At 39.4% G+C, this 22,977-nt stretch overlaps 1 protein-coding gene across 50 annotated transcripts in view; it reads left to right on the top strand.

Moving 5' to 3' along the window:
- The first annotated feature begins 5,609 nt into the window (after positions 1-5,609).
- Positions 5,610-22,977, top strand: part of SYNJ1 (synaptojanin 1) — an 88,298-nt gene continuing 70,930 nt past the window's right edge. For 19 of the 50 annotated variants that reach the window (XM_070597174.1, XM_070597129.1, XM_070597156.1 and 16 more), the window contains exons 1-2: positions 5,898-6,052; positions 7,062-7,207. In XM_070597174.1, coding sequence (XP_070453275.1) covers positions 5,955-6,052; positions 7,062-7,207 — 244 coding nt within the window. In that variant the 5' untranslated portion in view covers positions 5,898-5,954. Of the gene's footprint in view, positions 6,166-7,061; positions 7,208-22,977 lie in introns of all 50 variants that reach the window. The other 31 variants (XM_070597145.1, XM_070597140.1, XM_070597138.1 and 28 more) reach the window with 8 other exon arrangements.

Raw genomic sequence — 22,977 nt, 5'->3', positions numbered from 1 at the left:
TCGTTTGTTGTATTTTGCTGGCAACTAATTTTAGTTAGAGCATTTCAGATGATTCTAATATAGCGAGACTATTAGCATGTGTCCCCTTGGTCAAGTCAAATATTATTTAGAACAGTGTCATCATTCTAATTGCCCTGTCAGTTTTATCTTTATTGTAGGAACATTCCTTATCCCTACATATTCATTCTGGATGAATCTTTTGTTATACCTTAGTGGCCTGCTAAGTAGAATTAAAATGAGAACACTTATTCTTACCTTCAATGGAATAAAACATAAACATATATATGTATGACATGCACACTATTTGTGCCTTAAATTTGTGTTTCCAAACGCATTAGACTGATTACTTTTCCTGTATCTGCTTTTAAGGACTCTTGAAGTAAACTCTGGGACTTCTCATCCTATGAAATCCATCAAGCTGTTTTGGTTTCAGGAATGGGTTTGAACACCGCACTAGGACCTTGATGTAACATGAATTTAGCATATAACTATGCATAAAACAAGTGGTTCTCATTTCTCAACCAGAAAACTTTCATTCCTGAAATAGCTAAAGGACATTCTTTTTTATGAAGGAAATTGTCACAAGATAAATTCAGAAGGTGACATTTTAATAAAGCTGAAGTTTTGTCTTTTTAGTTTTTTCTTTTGCAGCAGTGTTCTGAATTAAGTCCCAAATAGGTGAGGAAAGTCTTTGAAAAGGAAAGTTGTTTTATTGAAACAATACAAACCATTGTCATAAAGACTGATTTCTATTGTACCAAATGATGTTCACGCCCCACTGTTACCCTGTTGATGCCGTGGTGTCCTACTGCAAGCACCTGCAACTCTGCCTGCGGGCTTTCTCTTGGCCTGTCAACAGTCTGTAGAATCCACCAGGCCATGTCCCTGGGAGCAGCCCTCAGCTAAAGAAAGGAGCAGGAGGATAAATAACCCCAATGTGTTAGTTCGGGTCCTCTGGGGAGCAGTCACTGAGATGGCATTAGATATACAAGAGGTTTATTGGGGGAAATGAGACGAGGGGAAAAGGAGAAGGAGATGGAGGAGGATGGGAGAGCTGAGAGATCAGGAGGCAAGTGTGACCTCTGAAGGAGAGAGAGAATTAAGGAAGGTCTCAGGCTTTAGGGAAGTTCCAAGAAGGTTTCAGCAAGGCTAACAGAATCCTCAATCCAAAGTCACGGTTCTGAGACTTGCATGTCTCCAGGAGCATGCCTTCCTTTGTATCCCTGCCATGCCCAGTCATTGATGGAGATCCACTCTTGGGGAATGTGCCCTGGTGCAACCAGGGTGTGCTCCTAGGAGATCTGAGAGGCACGATTGCATGTCTGCCAGGCCAACTTCCTGATCTCTCAGGAAGGAAAACAGGTGTGTTCCACATCATCTTCCAGAGGGCTCGAGTTGGTCTGAGCCGTATTGCCTGCATTGATAACCTGATCACCCAGAATTGGCCAAAAATTGCACAAGTCTTACAGTAAGTATCTTCCTCAGGAGAATATACTAAAATGTAGAATTGCCTAACTTTTTTAAAGCCAGGTTTATTGAGGTATAATTTATAAATATTTATAAAGTTTACCGTCTAAAGTGTGTATAGTTGAGTGAGTTTTGACAAATGCCTAATTTTAAGTGCTTATTTCCCTTGAAATCATGAAGAACTCCTAAAACCGGTCAAATGTTGCAGAGCTGCAAAATACAATATGAAAATGTAAGTTGCTACACTGTAGTCATTCTTCATGCTTAGCAGAACTCATCTCTAACACAGGAATATCCCTATAGGAAAGGGAGTTGAGAACAGCTGAACTCTAGAACTTCTACGCGTACTGAGAACAATGAAATACGTCTGAATTTTTGGGAGCCCTTATACTTCGGTAAGGCTGTCATTGTCCAAAATGTTTTGGAGACTGCCCTCCAGCACTGAAACTACAGATATTAGATTCACAAATGCTGAGAGTGGCTTCAGACCGCCCAGCAAAGGCAGAGAGGCTAAACATTGTTCTGTGGGATTGGTATTGACATTCAGTGTTGACGGGTACCTGGCCTGCTTCTGGACCTCCAGGCCCCAGTCATTTATACTGGCCTTCCTCCAGCCCTGTCAGCCCCGACTCCAGCAGAGGCTTAGAGGTTGGACTGATCCAGTACAACAAGAATGCCTAGCACAGCATTTCTCAGAATATATACTGTGGTCCACTTAAAAAGATCTTTAGGAAAATGTATCTTACAGCCTATGCTTGACGATTCAAAACACGTGGTAAACAATAAAAGTTTTGACAAATCCTGTAGAAACCATTTTAAGCTGCTTTGCAAAAACACTTTGACCATGAAAGCTTACCTTTTACATTTAACCTGAGATGCTGCAATTCCACAGATGCTTGCTGCTTAGGGACCAGGAGCCAGATTGAAGAGAGAACATCCTACAGCTCCAATCTTAGGCTGAGCCCTGTTACGGCTCTGGTCCTTTGATTTCCATGGAATCCCTGTGTGTTATTAAAATAAACCCCCTTCACTTGAACTGTCTTGAGCTGGTCTCTTGTTGCAAATGAAAACTCTGTTTTTGTCACACACAAGTTCCTTGTTTGGACCAGTGACAATTTCCTTGTCTAGCCTATGTGTGAGCGATTTTTCAGTCTGAATTTTTTTCGTTTGATTTTATTCTCACAATCATTCTGCTCTCAAGCTTACTACATTTTCTACTTATAGGTTTTCCGGTTTTTCCAATTTAATATCCATGAACTTATTTAAGGCAAATAGCAAATGCCATTTGTAATCTACTATTGTGTTGCCTCTCAAGACTACTGTTTTCTCTTTAACAAGCAGCCCCCCCTTTCTATTTTCTAATAGATTTCTGCAGATCCTAGCTTTACCCTGTGTAACCCCAAAAGAAGCTGTTAAAGAGAACTGGATCAGACTGTTAATATTCCCCAGGTCTGCCAAACGTTTTCCAGCATTTTAGATAAAAACAAAACAAAACAAAGTCCAGGGTATACTACGAGGAAAAGATAAACATGGTAAACATCTGTCAAAAGTCATAGTCTTGTAACATATGGTATAGTTTTTTAATGTCATTCTTTGGGATAATCATTAATCATTTCTAAATTAATAAAGCCCAGCTGTAGTTTGCTGGGGACACATTAGATTGGACCATATATAGTCACTGAGTATTTTTGACCTGTAGAAATGGCAATTGCATGTTTGAACCTGATAGAATTGCTCATAGGAGAAATAATTTGGTCAAAAATCAACATCTAAAAATCAGGCTGTTTGCCTTCCAATCGATGAAGCTCTTGGACCTGATATCTGAAACACCTATCTGGGGCTGTTGCTGATCTCAGTTTCTCTCCCAATGAAACGTCACATACGCCTTGTATTAGTTGCTGTGACTGCTGTAACAAATTACCACAAACTGGGTAGCTTAACACAACAGAAATTCATTCTCTCACAGTTCTGGAGGCCGGAAGTTCAAAATCAAGGTGTCGGCAGGGCCGTGCTCCCCTCAAAGGCTCTAGGGAAGAATCCTTCTTGCCCTCTTCCAGTTTCTGGTGGCTGTTGACATTCCTTGGCCAGTGGCCACATTGCTCCAGTCTCTACCTCTGTCTTTCCATTGTGTGTGTGTGTGTCTAATCTTCCTCTGCTGCCTCCTTATGAGGACATTTGTGGTTGCATTTAGGGCCTACCCAGATAATCCAAAATAATCTCAAAACCTTTAACTCAATCACATTTGGAAAGACTTTTTTCCCCCGTTAAGTTAACACTCACATGTTCAGGAATTAGGATGTGGGTATCTTGAGGGTGGTATTTTTCAGCCTACCACAGGCCTCACTGCTCATTTTCAAGGGCCAAGAAAGTGTCAGCCCACCTCTAGGCCCTTAGGACCCAACTAAGAAGTCTGTGTACACCACTGAACCTGTATTCTAAGTCAGCCAACCCAAAGACACTTCAAATTTGGTGAAAATTTGTCCAGCTATTTTCAAGTGCTGTAACAAAGAAGTATAAATAGGAAAGAGGGACAAGAAAAAGAAGGAGTAACAGTTTTAAAAAGTCACATCTTTTCAAACCCTGGGCATGTGCTTATTTTATGACTAAAATGATCTATTTTGAAAGGACTGGAAAAAGCTGTGGCCTTCTCCTGACAACTCTAGGAATAAGAGTCCTGCTTACCCGCTAGTTTAATTTGAAGACAGAAGCAGTAATTCAAACCCAGAACCAAGAAACTTTGACCTCATTGTCCATAGTCCAAAATCAAAAGAAACCATGAATAGGCAGAACACTTCTAAAAGAGCCTAGCATCCAAGCTTCCCTCTGAGATAGGAGGGCTTCCTAGCGCAGGCTCCCTCACACAGACAGGCATAGTGGATGGAATCTTGGGTTTGGAATGAGCAAGTTGGGTTTCAGGTCCCAACTCCACTAGAAACTCAGTAATTTTTAACAGGTTAAATTTCTGGGTCTCAGTTGTCACAAAAAGCAACTCCCAAGTAATGTACTTAATAACATCAACCTCTCTCCTGGAGCTATAACCTTCCATATGTCTTCCTAGGGCTTACTTGTCTGGCATTCCTTCAGGGCTATAGAGGCATCATATCTGAAAAGGCAAATAAGAAAATTTCCACTCTTGTTCACTCCCATTTAGTTTTCTCTATAAAATGCAATCTCCAACTGAAAAGGATTCTTCTAGAAAGAAAAATAAGCAATTGTGGGCCAGTAGATTGATTATCTTAATATGAGTTCAATTCTGGGTTTGCTGTCAGTAACCACTACAAAAAGCAAAACAGTTTTTCTAAGGAGATAGTACTAAACAAGAGAGAAATCCTCTCCAGCTCTCAGAACTAAATCCAAGTGTCTTTGCATATCTCCTTCTAAGAAACAAGTGGCTTCTTTTCTAATGAATTATAGCTACTTTAGTATCCTGAAACCAGGCTGGGTCCTGGTTCTCTAAAATGAATGAAGAAATGTTAAATTAAGCCATGTGACAGGGCATGGAGGGGGAAATGATTTTATGCAATATACTAAATTTAAATTCTGCTTTTGCAGTTAAAACAAAAGCAAGAAGGGGAAGAGGTAAGGAAAAAAACTGCAAAGGCAAGTGAAAACAGTTTCTCAGAGTACTGAGTTCTTCGTTTTTCAATTCCTTTTGACGCTGTTAGATTTGACTTCATTCCGATGTTTAGGTCTATTAAGTGGAAACAGAACGAGAAGTCCGTGGGACACACTGCCAGGAAGCATGATTTGCTGAAAATGAGGCTAAAATGAAAAGATGAGACACCTTTAGTTATGAAATCACACAGTTGGCGAAAGCTATTCGCCAGTCAGCGACACCATAGCTGCCTGGGCCTCAGTACAGCCATGTTTTGACTCAGTCTTGAGATTCTGGTTTGTGATTTCCCACTCTCCGCCGAACTGCTGAGCACTCTTTTCTACAGTACTCCTGAGAGCTCCAGAACACACCAGAAGAAAAGGCAGCGAACAGAGTTGGTTCAAAGCAGGCGCTGGCTTTTCTTCGTGCTGCCTCGGCGTGTTGGCGGAGAGACACCATGGACAGCTCTCCAGGCGCCGCCGGGCTGGTCCCGCGTGCTGACTGTCCCAAGCCCCCTCCCACGCCCGTCAGGCCGGTGGGGGCGGCCGGGGGTGGTCCTGACACCCATCTTGGGCACGTATCAATACCCAGCCCCCAAAGCTTTTCCCCAGAGTCCCTCCCTGGCGCCCACGGGGAGCGTTGGTAAGCTCGGAAGAGCGCACGCGAGGAGGCCAGGGAGACCAGATCCTCCCTCTCCCGGCATCCCCAGCGGTGGGACCTGCAGCGGCGGCCTGGGGGACGCGCCGCCGGACGCGAAGGTCACCGCGCGCAGAGCCTGCGGGCACCCCACCTGCGCAGGGTCCGCAGGGCGGCCGGAGTGGGCGGGGCCTCCTCCTGACGCCCCGCCCCTTCCCCCGCGAAGGGCGGCCCTTCCGCCCCCGGCCGCGGCGCAATGCGGAAGAGATGGGCCTGCTGGAGCGGAAGTGACGCCTCCGGCGGCTGTGGCGGCAGCGGCTGCGGGAGACGGAGGAGGAGGAGCCGGCGGAAGAGGTGAGCCAGCCGGCGGGGGGCGGGGAGCGGCCGCGGTCAGACCCACCGGCGGCCGGGCGCGCGGGCGGGCGCTTCCTGAGGCAGTCACCGCCGCCGCAGCGGGGGCGGGAGCGGTGAGGGGCGACCGAGGGCGGGCGGGCTGCGCGGGGACCACCGGCCGTGTGGGGCGCCGTGGCGGGCGGGGGCTGTGGTGACAGCGGCTGTCAGCCTGCCTGCGAGAAGGGAACCCAGTCGGTTCGGGCGCCGGGTCCTCTTTTCTGGCGCATAATAGACGGATTGGGCTGCTCGGCGCTTCCGTCCCCGCGGGAAGGAGCCGTTTTCTCGGGCGGTCGACTGCCCGGGACTCCGAGGAGCCCCGGTCGGGGCCGCGTCCCGACTCGTGACTCTTCCCGGGTGACCATTCATGTGTACGGGCTCCCACCTGCGGTCCCCAGCCGGCAGTGGCCCGGGGGGCGGCGGTCCTCGGTTCCGCTTCCCTGGCCCTTGGCCGCCGCCCCGGAGAGCCTGGCGCGTGGGCTAAGCCTTGTCCCCCTCCCGTCCCCTAAGGAGCTTTGAACCGGCCTCGCTTCCCTGCCCTCCAACGGACCCTCCTTTCCCCCCGAAGGGACGGCTTGAAGTTTCCGAATCGGTTCGCTTGCAAAACGTAGCGATGAATCCCTAAGCAGGAAGCTGATAAACAACTCCGAACGAAATACGCTCAAAATTCTTCCCTTTGGTAAACATAAAGTAAACGGGAAAACTCATCCTAACCCAACCGTTCATGGACTTAGAGTGATAGAACCTTGACGTGCCGGGAGAATTGGTCGCTTTTCCTCTTGCCTTTTGGCCAAATTCGGTGACGACTTATATTTTGGAACAAACCATTCTCTCCCCAGCTCCGTTTTTTCCACCCCCCCCCCCCCCCATCAAAACCTGGCAGGGAGGGACTTCTATGGATGCCTTGCAGTTCTTGCTGCAGGAGGAAACATCAGCTTCATTTGCTTTGCTTTGCTTTGCTTGGTTTTCACAGGGCTGCCTCTGAAGAAAGGAGAATGGCGTTCAGCAAAGGATTTCGGGTCTATCACAAATTGGACCCCCCACCTTTCAGCCTCATAGTGGAAACCAGGCATAAGGAAGAATGTCTCCTGTTCGAGTCTGGGGCTGTAGCTGTGCTCTGTAAGTCGTGTTATAGCCCAGCTGATGATGGTCTCTGTTTTGATTTGAATTAATTCAGACTTAACCATTTTTTAGAGAAGACCCTGATAACCCCCTCACTGTATTTTATCTAGCAGATTATGCTTTTATTTCCTTTTAATCAAACCTTGCTGTCTTTTAAACTTTCATTTTCTTTTCTTCCTCTGCTGCAGGTTTTTCCTGGGGGTGGGGGGAGATGCAGATTTTGATTACAGGGTTTTGCTTTGTTGGGTTCTTCTGCTGCTTCTAAAAGTAAGTCTTTCCTAAGAAATATGGTTGCAGTTTATATCACATCACATAAACCCATAAAATGACTTGATTGACGTCTTTAATGAACAGAATTTCTTATAGGTCTGTAATAGTAATGGACTATAAGAATATTTATGTGTCTAATATTATTGGAGTGTCTTATGGTGACAGCCTTATATTTTCATTAAGAGAATTGTAAACAACTTCTAAAATTACATGTGAGATATGTGATTGATTTCACATTATTTTAAAAATTATTTTGATAAGCTATTTTAAAGGACTACTACACTACAAGAAAAATAATAGATTAGTAAGATTTGGGTTATTTTGTGGGCAGAAGAATAAAATTAGAAATAAAAGATTAATTTGAATATTACATTTCTTTCTTAATTTGAGATTTTGGCAGATAACTCCAGTTTGGAATTATTTGAAATGTGATTGTGTTTTTAGAAGCTTTCTAGTGGTAACTATTTCTTTGTCATATTTTTGCTATGTTAGGATCAGTTTAGTTGTTGGTCATATTTTTATAAATTAAAAATAGTGTTTGAAAATCATACTTACAAATATAAGCCCCTAAATATTTTACACTATTAGACTTTCTCTAGATTCAATAAGTGAAAAGCATAAGACCCTAATCTTTGCGTAGAGAATATTAACATCAGTTAAAGTGTGAAGCTGATGTTAATTCTCTAAAATAGTAAAATTTTATCCTATTGGGGAAAAGGGTAGTGACATAATGAAAAGTCTTAAGCAAAGAACGATGTATAAGACAAATATATATTTTTGGTACATTTAGTAACATGATTTGAATGAGCAGGAAGGAGCTATATGTGTTCCAAGAAACAAGTGTTAGTAATATGGGTTATACTCAATGAGTATGGACTTAATTCATTCAAACTGTTTTTTAATACTTAAATAAACTGAAATATAACTGGCTGCAATATTAGTTTGCATGGCATATTTTTTCATACTACAAATATAATTCTTATACTGATGAATTCTTAATTAAAAATATCTGGTGGGGTGGGGTGGCCCTGTGGCATAGTGGTTAAGTTTGGCATGCTCTGCTTTGGTGGATTTCTTGGGTTTGGATCCTGGGCATGAACCTATGTCACTCATCAGCCATGCTGTGGCATCATCCCGCATATAAGAAGTGGAGGAAGATTGGCACAGGTATTAGCTCAGGGCTAATCTTCTTCAAGCAGAAAAAGAGGAAGATTGGCAACAGATGTTACTCAGGGCTAACCTTCCTGGGGGGGTGGGGGGGAGAAATCCGGGGGGAAAATGTTTGGTTTAGTAAGTGAAACATTTTTCAGTTGCTTGTGTTTTTTGGTGACATTACCTGATTTCCTAATTTGTCTGAATTTTAAATGTTTCTTTAACTGTGGTTACTGGTAAAAGTGGGAGGTCAAATTTTCAATTACAAAGTATGTATTACCTATAGTTATTAGGATTATTGCTATACTTTACTCCAAGGTCAGGAAACCCAAGGGTAATAATATTTCCAAACCTTTAGCAGCCCTCTTTTATGCCAAATAATGGTTAAAAAAAAAAAATCCCTAAAACCAACCATTTTGGCATTAACATTCATTTGAAGGAAAAGAATGTTAAAAATGTTGTCTTAACTCTTTATTAATTCTATTTAGTTTTATTAGATTTAGACTGTATAAGTCATTCTTTCAGAAAGTTTGCATATTGCCTCTCTCCATAAAACTAGCATAAATGGATATATAATGTCTTAGGTATGTTATTAGCTTTCCTACTATAAACTTTACAGTAACACTTAAAATACTAATATTTAAGAGCTAACAGACCTTGTTATGAATCATTTGACTTGTAAAATTAATGTGACATTCACTTTGGAGTGACACTGAGTTGTGTATTGTGCTGCAGAGTGTTCATTTTTAAAACGTTCACATTTTTAAAATGACCATGGTATTCAGAGAACTGTCCTTGGAAAATAGTGGGGTGTTCTCTGTCTTCAACAATCCCAGCCCCTTGAATTTCACTGCATCTACCAGAAGAATCTTCTAAAATTCATTTTTGATATTAAATCAAAATGTAACCCCGTTTTTCCATAAGATTGAGTTCAAACTCCTCAACCTGTCAATCAAGGCCTTCCATAATTTGGCTCCAGCCTGTCTGTCCAGTGTTGACCTCCTTTGAGGAGACTCTCGTGGTTCCTCACTGCTTTCCCAAAGTGCCATGCTTTTTCCAACCTTGTCATACTGTTCCTTTTTACGCCCTCTTCCTCCAAGACGGTTAGAATGCTTTTCTCTGCCTTCCCTATCCAAGCCTGTCAGTGCCAGTTCCAGTCTTCCTCCTTCAGGAGAATCGGCCCTGCCCACGCACTCGAGCTCACTCTTGTCCCTTCCTTCCCTTCATTTCTCTAGAACTTAGTCTGTATCACAAGCTAGAGACTTCTCTGTGCTGGTTTTGTTGTTCTCTCCATGCTTGTATGCAGGTGTTTTTCTTCAAAGTAGATGGTGAAAGTGACCATAGCAGGACTCAGTCTTCTTGTACATAAAGTGTATGATTTCTACAGGCCCTGATTGCCCTGACTTTAAAGAGTAAAGTTGAAAAAATTAGACGTCTTAGGCAGTACATACCGTTGAGTATTGGCAATCACCTAATTTTCTTGGCTTATGAGAGAAGTGCCATGAGATACCCAACTTGAAATCTTATCTTTCATATTATTAGCACATGTGAAAAATAGGGTGCAAGTGAAAATATAATGAAATTAATCTCCCATCACGGATCCTCACAGGGACTGAGTGTCTGCTGTTCCTACCTTTAGGACTCTGTCTTTATGTTGATAGCATTCTAAGCTTAAATCAGTCATGGTGCTATGACTTAATCAGTGAATGAGCTGGTGGTTTTTAGCCCTGGCTGCACAATATAATTACCTGGGGAGGTTTTTACAAGTACTAGGCCTGGGCTTCAGCCCCCAGAAGATTCTCATGCAATCAGATTGCAATGATCATTTCTGAGCATAGTTTATATAGGCCTTTCGATGATAAATTATGGAATAACTTTTTTGGCTTGCAAATTTTCTCCAAAATAACCATGTTTCCAGAATTTTAATGCTATTATTGTCTATTATGGGGCCAATAATGAGTTTTCTTGAAACTCTCAGCCTAAACCAGGTACTAATGCTCTGTAGCACTTTTAGTATAGTGTTTTCACACTGTGTGGAGTTGTGTTCAGGTTTCTGTGTCTGGCTGCTGTACTCCTTGAGAAAAGGGCCCATGTCTTATTAATTTTTGTATCCCTAGTGCTTAGTACAGCGTTTTACTCATAGTTGCAGAATAAATGATCATTACATAAGTGGGATAGGCAGAAAGGTTAACCTAAACTAGATTACAGAGTTGACAAAAATGCAGTATTCTGTGTTTGAAAGTATGGTACCTTTTTCTATAAAATTTATTTTTTATCTCCTCAAGAATTGCTGTTTGGCTGAACTGCTGATATAAAACACGTGTATTACACAATGTTTGGATTTGTTACTGAAAAATCCTATTGGAAATAACTACTAGCCACATTATTAAGGTTTTTCTGAAATGCCAGTTAAAATGTGTGTGCTTGTTATTTATGACTTCTATAAATACTATTAATAATTTGTTTTAAAGTTACTTTTATTTAGATGGAAAATAATTTCATTATTGATTTCTTTTGTTGCATTTATTTATTTAAAAGAACCTCTGAAATGTTCTTATCCTTCGATAATAGTTAGTATGTTTTTAGTAGTGTACCCATTTTTAGTGTTACTCATTTTTCAAAATTATTAGTCCAGAAAAGTGTGCAATTAAACTGAAAATTTGGTGTAAGGAGCAGTGGTTCAGTGTAGCAAGTGGGCTCTCTGTGACTAGTATGTTGTGTCTGGACCTGTGTAAGCAGTAAATGTGATGGTCAGCAAATTATAACACTACGTATTTTTTCTTGGAAACTAACTTATTAAGAGATAAAAGAAGACATCTATCAGTTTTATTTCGGGTTCAGTTTTCCTCGTCTTTCTACAGTTACACACATAAAAAGACCATCACAGGGGAAGGACAAGGAGCCAGACAGCCAGATAGATGCATTAAATTCACAAGCCATCTCATTATTTTACAACCCATCTCATGCTTCAGTAAAGGTATCTAATTTACTTCATAATTGTATCCTAAGTAGAAGAGGAAGTAAAGAGAAGGTCAACACATGGGAAATGGGGAATGATTCTAAAAACAGAAGTTATGGATCACCTGTTTAAAGGATGGGGATGTAAGTTCCTAACTCTTTAAAATTGGAGCTTTTGTTCTTTTTGACATCTCATACTGGTGTGGTAGTAAGGATTAATTGCGTTTATCTGTCTAGTGGTAAGATTATTTTCAGGTTTTCCAAATCAGGGCTCAAAGCATGTACTTGAATAGATAGCCAAGTCATATCACTTTAGTCTGGACCAGGTTTTACCCCAGGTTGTCCATCTGTATTTCTTTGTCTACCTAATTTTTTTTTTTATCATGAAAACATGAGCCACAAAACTATGCAATAATATTCTGGAGTTCTCTGTCACAGAATGTGAAGTGTCTTGCTTTTTCTATGAAACTGCCCACTGTAAAGGAGTAATAATAATTGCCATTTACCTGAGACTTACTCTGCTAGTCACAACATTGAGCCAGAGGTTCCTAAACTTTATTGTTTCATGGTGTCCTTGGTGTCTCATTAAGTTTTTCATAGCACCCCTAAGCCACAGTTCTGTTTGTAAAATAGTTAGGACCAAACAATAGATATTTATGTCCTAACAACTTTAGTAGCTGCTTGAAAAAAATATTGCAAACAAATTGAAAATAATTTATTTCCTTTGTAAATAACCACAGTTATTTACTAATGGGATGTGTGTGCCTGTTGTGGGCTGAAGAGCTTTTCAGACCTTGGGATCAGATTGGACAGAACCATCCTCATTTCCTGTTCTGTATTGATTTTGAAGTGGTACTTGGTTTTCATCATAGCAACCACTGAAAACCCACCTTCACAAAGATATGGTATCATCAAAGGAATGTATTCCAATCTGATGTTAAAATTCTGAACTACCTCAAGCTAATAGTTTGGGCAGTGTCCAACATATGGTGAGTATCTCCATGTTTCCTTCAATTTAAAATATCCTGCAGCTTTCCTGGGAGTTTGCTGAAGTGTCCTGGAGCATGTCAGCATACAGTATAGGAGCTGTGGCATTAGAAATGCTTTATTTCATTTAATTCTGTGCATTGTGCTTTTATCCCCATTTCACAATGTGGAAACTGAGGCTTGGAGAGATTAAATAACTGCTCCAATGACATAGCCTTACCATTTGATTTTTTCACTGTAATTATTATTTGTGCTGTTGTGAGGGTGCTGGTTATTATTTTTGGGTTTGGGGAATGAAGAATGAAAAGAGAATGCCACTAGAAGATTTTAAAGTTGGGTGAAATTGGTAGCATTTTCTAATGAGGGAAACATAAAACTTGCTGTGTTTTTGCCTACAAATTATTAATATATAAGATAGGAAATATGGTTTGATTTAGAGTTAGGTCATTAAAAACATAAAAACATAAAGTTTGTTTGCTGGGCTAAGTTAAATGTCAGGTTCTAGAATTTTGGCTGACAAATGTAGTAGGTGGTGATGACAGGCAGTGTGCATAGTTTTTTTTTTTAATTGCGAAATGCTGCCAGTCAGCATGATTGCCCTTTAGATAAGTTGCAGTATCTTATCTCTTTTTAAGAAAAATTTTCAAGTTGAGAGAAGTGACTTTTTATAGTTGACTTTTTCTGCACAGAAATAATGAAATTTAGACTTGTTATATATCATTTTATGTAAGGGTTGCAAAAATTCATTTTCTTTTTGTGAATAACTTTTGGAATGTTCATATTTAATAGAAAAGAAAATAAACAGCAACTTAAATATCAGTGCTTTAAAAAAAAAAAATCAACTTCTCTCTTCTGTCCTGGGCCGGATGGCAGGATTAGCCTACTAATGTAGGGCCAAGCTAGTAGTTCCTAAGTGCTTTCATTTCTTTACCACATAACTTTACTACAAGGGAATAAAAGGTAAAGGCAAAATTTCTTTCTCACTGAACAGTGACACCTGTTATGTGACTTTTTATTCTACAATTTCAGGTCTATCAGATGTTCTGAATTGTCCTTTAAAAGATAACTAGGCCAGGACTATAAGAGGATGTTCGCTTCTGACCATGATGGTATAACAGGAACTGGATTTACCCTCCTACCTTAAATAAGAGCAACTGCAACAACAAAACAAACAAAATACATGAAACAATTCTCAGACATCGAACAATAGGCAGCACAAGATACTGATCCCAAGAGAAGGGAAACAAATGAGTTGAGCCTTATGATTGCTTCAGTTATTGCCTCGAGAGCTTCCAGGCTGCAGCAGTAGCAGGATGAACCCAAACAGAGCCTGGCGGTCTCCCTCAGTTGAGGAGACAGAGTAGGGACTTTGGGGAAGCAAGGCAGTTAGAATTCTCGGGACTGAGTAGCAGAGAGGAGACAGCTTCATGGAGAGTTCCAGAGATGTGTAGAGAGTTCCCCTGGAGACGTCAGCTGAGTACTGGTCAGTGCCAGAGTGTGAGGAAGCTGCCTGAGGCAGGGAAAGAACCACCAAAAAGGAGCAGACAAAAATTCCTGGAGCTCACACAGGGCTGGGAATAGTTCCTATTCTAAACAGCCCGAGTGGAGAAATCTTTCAGTAGTTGGGCAATTGGGTTGAATCCTCAGGAGGGTACATTGCTTTAGTAGTGGGGCAAAGCAGCCTCAGCCTGAATGCCTCTACGGATCTGTCTGACAGAGCAGCTGTTTCCAAATGACTTGATTTCTAAATAACCTAACTGGACTCCAGAGCAAAGTTTAAGAATATTTATAAGAATGCAAAATATATTACACATGTATCCAGCATTCCACCTGTAAAATTCACAATGTCTGACATTCAGTTAAAAATTACCATGTGTGCAAAGAAGCAGGAAAATAGACTGCATAATGAGGAGAAGAGTCAATCTGTAGAAACAGATGCTAAAATTAATAAGGACATTAAAACAGCTATTATAAATATACTCCATATGTTCAAGAAGTACAGGAGAGAATGAGCCTTTTAAGGAGAGACATGAGAAATGTGGAAGACCCAAATCAGACCTCTAGAAATGAAAGTAACAATATCTGAAATGAAAAATACACTCAGAGGGATTGAGAGATTAGTGTGGAGTAAATAGCGAATTTGAAGACAGAATATTAGAAACAATGCAAAATGAAAGACAAAAAAGATGAAAATAAATAAACAGAGCATCAGTGGGCTGTGGGACAACTTCAGGTGGCCCAGGATATATGTCTAATTGGATTCCTAGAAGGAAGGGAGTGGGGCAGGAACATATTTGAAGAAATTTGATGGAAACTATAAATCCACAGATCCAAGAAGCTAAATGAATCCTAAGCAGAAGAAACAGGAAGAAAACTATACCCAAATACATAATCAAATTGCTTGAAACCACTGATACAGGGAAAAGTCTTAAAAGCAGCCCAAGATAAAAAAGACATATGTACAGAAGAATGAAGATACAGATGATGATAGACTTTTCTTCAAGAAACAGTCCAAGTCAGAAGACGTGGAGCAAGAGCTTTAAAGTAGTGAAAGGGAAAAAAATCCCCCAAAACTGTCCACCCAGGCTTCTGTATGTAACCACAAAGCTGATGTGAAGACTCTTTCAGATATGCAAAAGCTAAAAAAAGCCAGTTGTAATAGGCAGCAGTTTAAATAGTATTGCTTTTCTTTGCATCTAGTGCCAACATTTTCAAAAATTCTGAAGTGGTAAAGTCTGAATCAGTGAAATTTTGTTATTTAGTTATGTTTAAACTGTAAGTTTGAAAGAAGCATAAAGAGTGGAGTGGACTAGTGCAATTGGCGTTAGCATCTTTAGAATGCCAAAACGAGGTATCGCTTTAAAAATTATATATATTTTTACTGCTGACAATTTAAATTTGGTTGAGTTTTTTACTGTTTGTTAATAAAGCATTTGTTTTCATCTGTTTCCACTAAAATAGATTTTGCAAGTGTAAGCCATTGTTCCTCTGTAATGGTACATAATATAAGCACACGTATTCACATTGGAGTGCATTTCATAGCCACTGAACTAGTCAAATTACTGTGAGTAATTTGACATTTGGAGAGATGAATTAATTCCTCTTGGTCAGTTGGACACTATTTAATTACTCCCTCAGTTTGGGTTGAAAGACTTTATATGCCCTTTAATTCCTGGATGATTTTGAGATAACTAAGTCAGTGAAAAGAAAAAATAAAAACCAGAATGTTTCTTTTTAAGTTATTGGCTGAACCATTAAATATTCCTATATATTGAATATTATTAAAATACCCTCTTCCATTTTATTATAGCCCTCTTCTATGACTTTATATATATAAAGTGTGTTTACTTATATAAACCACGTCTTAGCAATAAATATTTATTATGGATTGTGTTTCATTTTATTCACTGGTAGACCATGGGATTGCTGTAGTCTGTTGAATACGTTACTGAAATGTAGATAAAGTCTTTTAATATCTTGTGGACCATGTGCAAAGTATAGGCAGGTGAATCTTATAATTAAGTAAATTTCTAGCTGATTGTACATTAGTGCTCATTAGTGGTCTGTCCTTGGTCAACATTGAGGATATGTCTGGCCCATCTTGTTTAACAGTTTCATCATTCTCTTGGAGAATGGGGTAGACAGTATGGTTATCAGATTTGTAGATGTTGCAAAACTGTGTGGGACTGATACAGATCTAGGTAGAATAATTATTTGCTTTGGATGGCACAGTCGAGATCCAGCTTTTTCAAACTGAGATAATGGGTTAGAACCCACAAAATGAAAATGCACTTCCCCTTTTAGTGGATCATTTTGAGTTTTGTGTCTGTTCCTGAACCAGCTGCTATGGCTACAGGGATATCATGTACTATTTGAATCAAGCAGATGATGGGCAAAAGAAGATAGAAATTACAATGATTGTCTGAGTTCCCATAATATCCCAACCTGTATGGTGGCTACATAATAAGGAGGGGTTGGAGTAGATACGGGGTGGACAGTCACATTGACTACTGCATTCCTTCAAACTAGATCCTCCTTTTTTTTTTTTTTGAGGAAGATTAGCCCTTAGCTAACATCTGCTGCCAATCCTCCTCTTTTCGCTGAAGAAGACTGGCCCTGAGCTAACATCTGTGCCTGTCGTCCTCTATTTTATATGTGGGATGCCTGCCACAGCATGGCTTGACAAGTGGTGTGTAGATCCGCACCTGGGATCCAAATCGGCAAAAGCCCAGGCTGTCGAAGTGGAACATGTAAACTTAACGGCTGCACCACCGGGCTGACCTCAAACCCCCTCTTCATTCAGTCTTCCTTATTTCAGTGGGTTTTACTCCATCCACCTAGTTGTTTAACCCAAAACTTAAGAATCACTGTCTACACCTCCTTCTCTCTCACTTCACACATTCTTACCAGATCCGGTCAGCTCAACCTCCTAATTTCATTGAGAGTCCATTCACTTCATTGTTGTAGCTGTTTCTACCCCAGTCAAGCCATTGGAGTCTCTTTCTTGGACTGTTATTATAGCCTCCCTGCTTCCACTCCCTCACCCACTCTCCTCTTTTTAAAAACACAGTTTAGATCGTATTGTTGCCCTGCTTAAAACCCTTCAGTGGTTGGCTACTGAAGTTAAATTCCAAACTCTTTAAAATGCACACAATAAAATCAGCGAGTTCCTGCCTCCATCTTCAGTCTTAGGCTTTTTGCCTCTTGGTTTCTGTGTTTCAGCCACATTGGCCTTCTTTGAAAGGTTCTGAATGTACCAAATTCTTTCTGGTCTCAGGGTCTTCACATATGCTGTTCCTTCTGCTTAAAATTTTATTTTTTAAAATAAACTTCTTCACACATGAGAAAAGTATGTAAATCATAAACGTACAACTTGATAAATTATTGTAGAGTGAACATACCTATGTTACCACTACCAGGTTGAGAAATAGAAAATTATCACTAGCTCTTCAGAAGATTCCCTCATGTTCTTTCCCAGTTATTATCTCCACCATGATCTGCAAAGATAATCACTGTCCTCACTTCTTACATCATAGATTAGTTTTATCTGGTGTTCAACTTAACCTAAATGGAAGCATTCAATATGTATTCTGTTGTGTTTGGCTTCTTTCACTCAATGTTATATATGGGAGATCATCCACGTTGTAGCATATGGCAGTAGTTTATTCATTTTCATTGCTATGTAGTATTCCATTATATGAATAGTCCAGTATTTGTTCTGTTGACATTTGCTTTATTTCCAGTTTTTTCTATTATGAGTGACACTAGTATGCACATCCTTGTACATGTCTTTTGGTAACATATCTGCACTTTTCTGTTGGGTATATTCTTGGGAATGGAATTGCTGGGTCATACAGGGTATGTGTATATTGCCTAGAACATTTTTGCCCCATGCCTCATTTGGCTAACTTCCTGTTTATTCTTTAGGTCTCAGCTTACAGATCACTTCCTCAGGCAGGCAGGCCTCTTCTAACCACTACCCTCCCCCAACAAACCATTTTAAATTCAGTCCTACTGTTGCAGTCCGTTGGAACTTCATCATAGTACTTACTAGAATTTATAATTTTGCATTTGTAGGATTTAAAAAATGCTTCTTCCTAATAGAAGGTATTGGGGCACTGACCTTTTTTATTCCCAGAACCTTGTGAGGGTCCTGTTACATGGTAGACATTCAGTAAATATTTGTTGCATGAGTGAGTAAGAGGTTATTTATATTTTGAAATGTTGGCAAGTTTGGAATGTGTAGTTTATACAGAACATTAATTTTCATAGTTTACTGTCTCTCAGCTGGAATTTTAATTATTATACAAAGTAAACCTTTCCCTTTTAAAATAATTTTTCTCTTTATGTATGGTGAAATGGAAAGAGGCTTTACTGCCAGCTAGTTATATGATCTTGGATGAATCACCTAAACTCTAGTCTTTTTCTTCTGAAAATGAGTAGCTTGGACTGCATGATCTCTAGGATTCTCTGACTAGAGGCCCTCTGGTACTACACCAAAGTGCTACCTGCATGCAAATAAGCTGACCACAAACTGCCGTGCATGCAACCACAGGCAAATTGTGATTCTAGGAAGATCGTACTAATTTGTAATCCTGTTTTCACATTCTTATTGACTTTCTTTAGCTTGGTTTTCTGTATCAGCTAAAGAAAGATGGTCTATTCCCCATTTAGAAGATTTGAGCCACAGTAGGATGTTGACATTGGATAGCAGGACCTTCACTGGGTAGCTTAATTATTTAGTTTGAATTATTGTAATTCATCACAAGTTAGAGAAAGTTACATTTAAATTTAATCCTCAAAATATCACTTAAATTAAAAACAAATGACTTTTAAATTATCTGATGATCTTAGGTAATAAGTTAATTTTGTTTCTTTTCATTCAGATGGTGGAGTTAGCAATTCAGGTGTGATCACCATGTGACCATTATTCTGTGTTTAATAAGCCTCTGTTTTAGGGTCACAGCTCATGAAAAGTAAGGAGTCGGTATATGATTATGTTTTTGCCTGAATTTCCATAGTCTGATCTTAGGCTTCATTATTTGCCTTAAATACTGATTTGAGAATGGAGGATGTAATACCAACAATGCTGAATAATGCCAGTTATGTCATATGACATAGTGCTATAAAAGTAAGTCACTCTAGCAAAGAATGGTGTTGAATACTGTGATAGAGAACAATTAGTTTGTTGAATTTTGATAGGAAACAATTGATATATTTATACTCTGAATGTTTTCTGTAGCCTATAAATAGGTCATCTCTACAGCTTCTGTTTTCATTACTTTCCTCTAGCTGAAATAGGAAATGTTGTAGGTTAGGTGTGCTTTCAGTCATGAATTTGCTTTCAGTTAAAAGAACTTTGACAACATGCACAGAGCTAAAATAATGAATAAGTTATCCGAATTAAGTTATAGGATATCACTACCTCCTGGCTTTATGTAGTTTTAAAAGTTTCTTAATCTCTTCTGTGATGAGCAAAGGTGAGCTTATTATTTTCCAAGGATAGTTTCAACAGAGTAGGATATTAAAGCTAAGCTATTTAGAATGAATGAAGGAAAGCATTTATGACAGGGTATAGCAACGTTTATCCTTCCTAGGGTCTGCATTCTGGAATTGCCAAGGCTTTTCCTTTCCCAATTTATTGTATATTTATTACTTGATGAATATATGATAGCTTTGGGAAGAGCGGGCCATGGAGCCATTCTCAAGGTTGTAGGACTTAATTGCTCTCTTCCAAGTTTGTAAAAGTCCCAATGTCCGTTGAACTTTTGACTAATACACCTCTGGGCTAGGGTAGATGGAAGAAAGTACCTCTCTGATCGCTTAGAATTCCTGTCGCCTCTGCTCTCTCACTGGCTGGCCAGCATTATCTTGTCTTCTCTCTTTTGTGAATTTATCCAGTATGCCAAAGAATGTTGTCAAAATAAATTTTACCATTTTATTTTGGGAGGTATCGAACATTCATCAAAGAAGAGAGAAGATTGTCATTGATTCCCATGTGTCTGTCACCCAGCCTCAAGGATTATTAACTCATGATATTAACTAGTATCAAGGATTATTAACACATTAACTTGGGTTTATCTGTATCTCTTATCCACTGTCTCCCACTCCCCATTTATTTTGAAGTAAATCTCAAATGTCATTTAATTTCATCCATAAATATTTTTATAGGAATAAATGTTTATGGCACATATTTTATTTTGCTTTGAATTCTATTTTCTGACCTTATTCATATTTATATATTCACTAGGGCTAGAATCACTGGGCCTTCACTTTATCGGTTCTAATGTTGTGAAGATGTGTTAAAAAATATAGCTGTTAATTGTAAATTTATGCTTAAGATAGCTTTGTGTTCTCAGGAAATGTGTGTTGACGTTAGATTGAAGACTAAGAAAAGGTTTAAAGCATGATTGAAAGAAAGTGTTGAATGTGACACGAGAAGAGTTTTCCCTTTTAAAATAAGCTGTTGAGCTAGTTAGGTACCACTGATCCCTGTGGTGTCACAGGAGTAACTTCAGAAGTCAGGTTCACCTTCCTGGGAAGCTACAGAGACACAGCCCTCCTTACCTCAGCCGAGCTGCTGAAGATCTTGATGGGCTCAGAGTTACTCCCCCAACAGTGGTATTCTTGGACACTCATACCTACTTGTGGTTGAAATCAGTAACTTGTAAAAAGAAAGGTTTGTTTTTCCTAACATTTTGTTTGTTTAAAAACACCAACATGAAGAGGAGAAAAAAAATACAAACGTCTCTACAAATAACAGTCTATTCCGCTCATTGAATGCACAGGAGATACCTTGAAAGACGACACTCATACGGAGTGACCTGAGCTTCCTTCTGTATCACCATATCACCTGAACTCTCATTTCTGCTCATTCTTTAGTTTCCTCTGAGCTCTCCACACACCCTGCCATTTATAAACAACACTAGTTAAACCCTGGTTAGCAGTCCTTTAACAATACCTGTATTTCTCACCCTCACCTTCCAACTCCCACCCTCACACCCCACCGCAGACAGCACATTTGAAAATTTCCAGACATTACTATGAAGAATTGTTCAACTTCAATAATGATAGAGCATTCAGATACTATCAATGGTAAGGTAAAATGTTTATCTTTTTATGTATTATTTTAAAACTAACAAAACATTCCCTTTTGTGCTGCAAGCTCTCAATTTATTTTTGTCTATTAGATGAATACTTAACAGCTGCAGTGTTCAAAGTTTCTGTGTTAGGTTGCTATTAGATATAAAGAAATGAGACCTAGTTTCTATTGCGATTAATATACAGGTGTCTGTGGTATAAATCAGAGAGAACAAAGAGATATTCTTCCAGCCAGAGTGATCAGGGACAACTTCAGGAAGAAAGTGGCATCTAGTTAAATTTTGAAAGATGGGTAATATTTGGAAACGCAAAGATGGCTAAAGGGTATTCCAGATGGAAAGAATAATGGGAACAAAGGAAGAGAGGGAAAGGAATGTGGAGCATGTGGAAGGGGCAATGTGGTATTCATTTTGGCCGAAGCATGGGACGCAAGGGGGGAGTATTAAGGGAAAAAGAAAGATGAGGATGGATTGAGTAAAGTATTTACAAATACTGTTTTATGTAAAGGTTATACACATTATTTTAAAGCATTATGGCTTTCTTATTTTAAGTAATCTCTTTATACTGGAGGATTCTCAAATTATTTTCTAGAATAAAATTACCAGAGAAATGGGACAATAATTTAATTAGGTTCCTCCCTCTTACATCATTTCTCATGTTTCTCTATATTTCATGGAGCTCCATAAAATAAGAGTCTTTCTTTTCCCCATTAAAAAAAGTATATGGGGAGGGGATAGCATGGTATTATAAGAGTTTATCTTAGTGACATTTAGAGATAAAAGCTTCTTAATTTAGGAAGATGCACATGTATTTTTAAAATTTATTTTTGCTGATTACATTTAATTTTTTTTAATTTTGAAACAATTTCAACCATACAGAAAAGTTGAAGTTCAGTACAAAGAACTTTTTTTCTGAACTATTTAAGAGTAAGTTGCTGACATGATGCTCTATCACCCCTAAATACTTTATTACATATTTCTTAGAAAGATGTTCTCCTGCATAACTACAATATAACCATAAAAAAATTGCTGTTGATACCTTACTGTTGTCTAATCCTCAGACTCCATTGAAGGTCATCACTTGTCCAACAATGTCTTTCATAGCAAAAGGATCCAGTTCAATTTTATACATTTTATTTAGTTGTCATGTCTCTCTAGTCTCCTTAAATCTGGAAAAATTCCTAAGTCTTTGGCATTTATGACTTTACAGCTTTTGAAAATGAAGGCCAGTTGTTTTGTAGAATGTCCTTCACTTGGCTTCTTATGGTTCACTTGGGTCTTATGGTTCCTCATGCTCAGATTCAGGTTATACATCTTGACAGGAATATTACAGAAGTGGTGCTGTGTTCTTTTCATTGTGTCCTGTCAGGTGGCACTCAGTTTTCACATGTCCCATTACTGTTGGTGTTCACTTTGATTACTTGGGTTAAGGTGGTGTCTGCCAGGTGGCTCTGGCAGGCCCTTTTTCCCTTCAGAATTAGTAAATGTTTGGAGGTAAAGTGCATCGAGACTGTGTACTATCCCATTTCTCTTCACACTTTCAATTTATGGGCTTATTCATTGAGTTATAATCTGTTTCTCTTATAATTTATTTTGATGCTCAAATTGTCCCAGATTTTGCCAGTAGAAGCTCCTTCAAGATGGCTTCTGCATTTTTCTCACGTCTGCATTCTCTGAATACACCCTTACTTCCTGGCACAAGAATATGTTTCAGCCTCATTTTATCCCTGCCCTTGCTCTGGAATCAGCCATTTCTCCAAGGAGTCCTAGTTCCTTTTGGTGGAGAATGGTATTAGAAAA

This window comes from Equus przewalskii, chromosome 27 (assembly GCF_037783145.1).
Source record: "Equus przewalskii isolate Varuska chromosome 27, EquPr2, whole genome shotgun sequence".
NCBI classification, from domain to species: Eukaryota; Metazoa; Chordata; class Mammalia; order Perissodactyla; family Equidae; genus Equus; species Equus przewalskii.
This window is presented reverse-complemented; position numbering and strand designations above follow the sequence as displayed.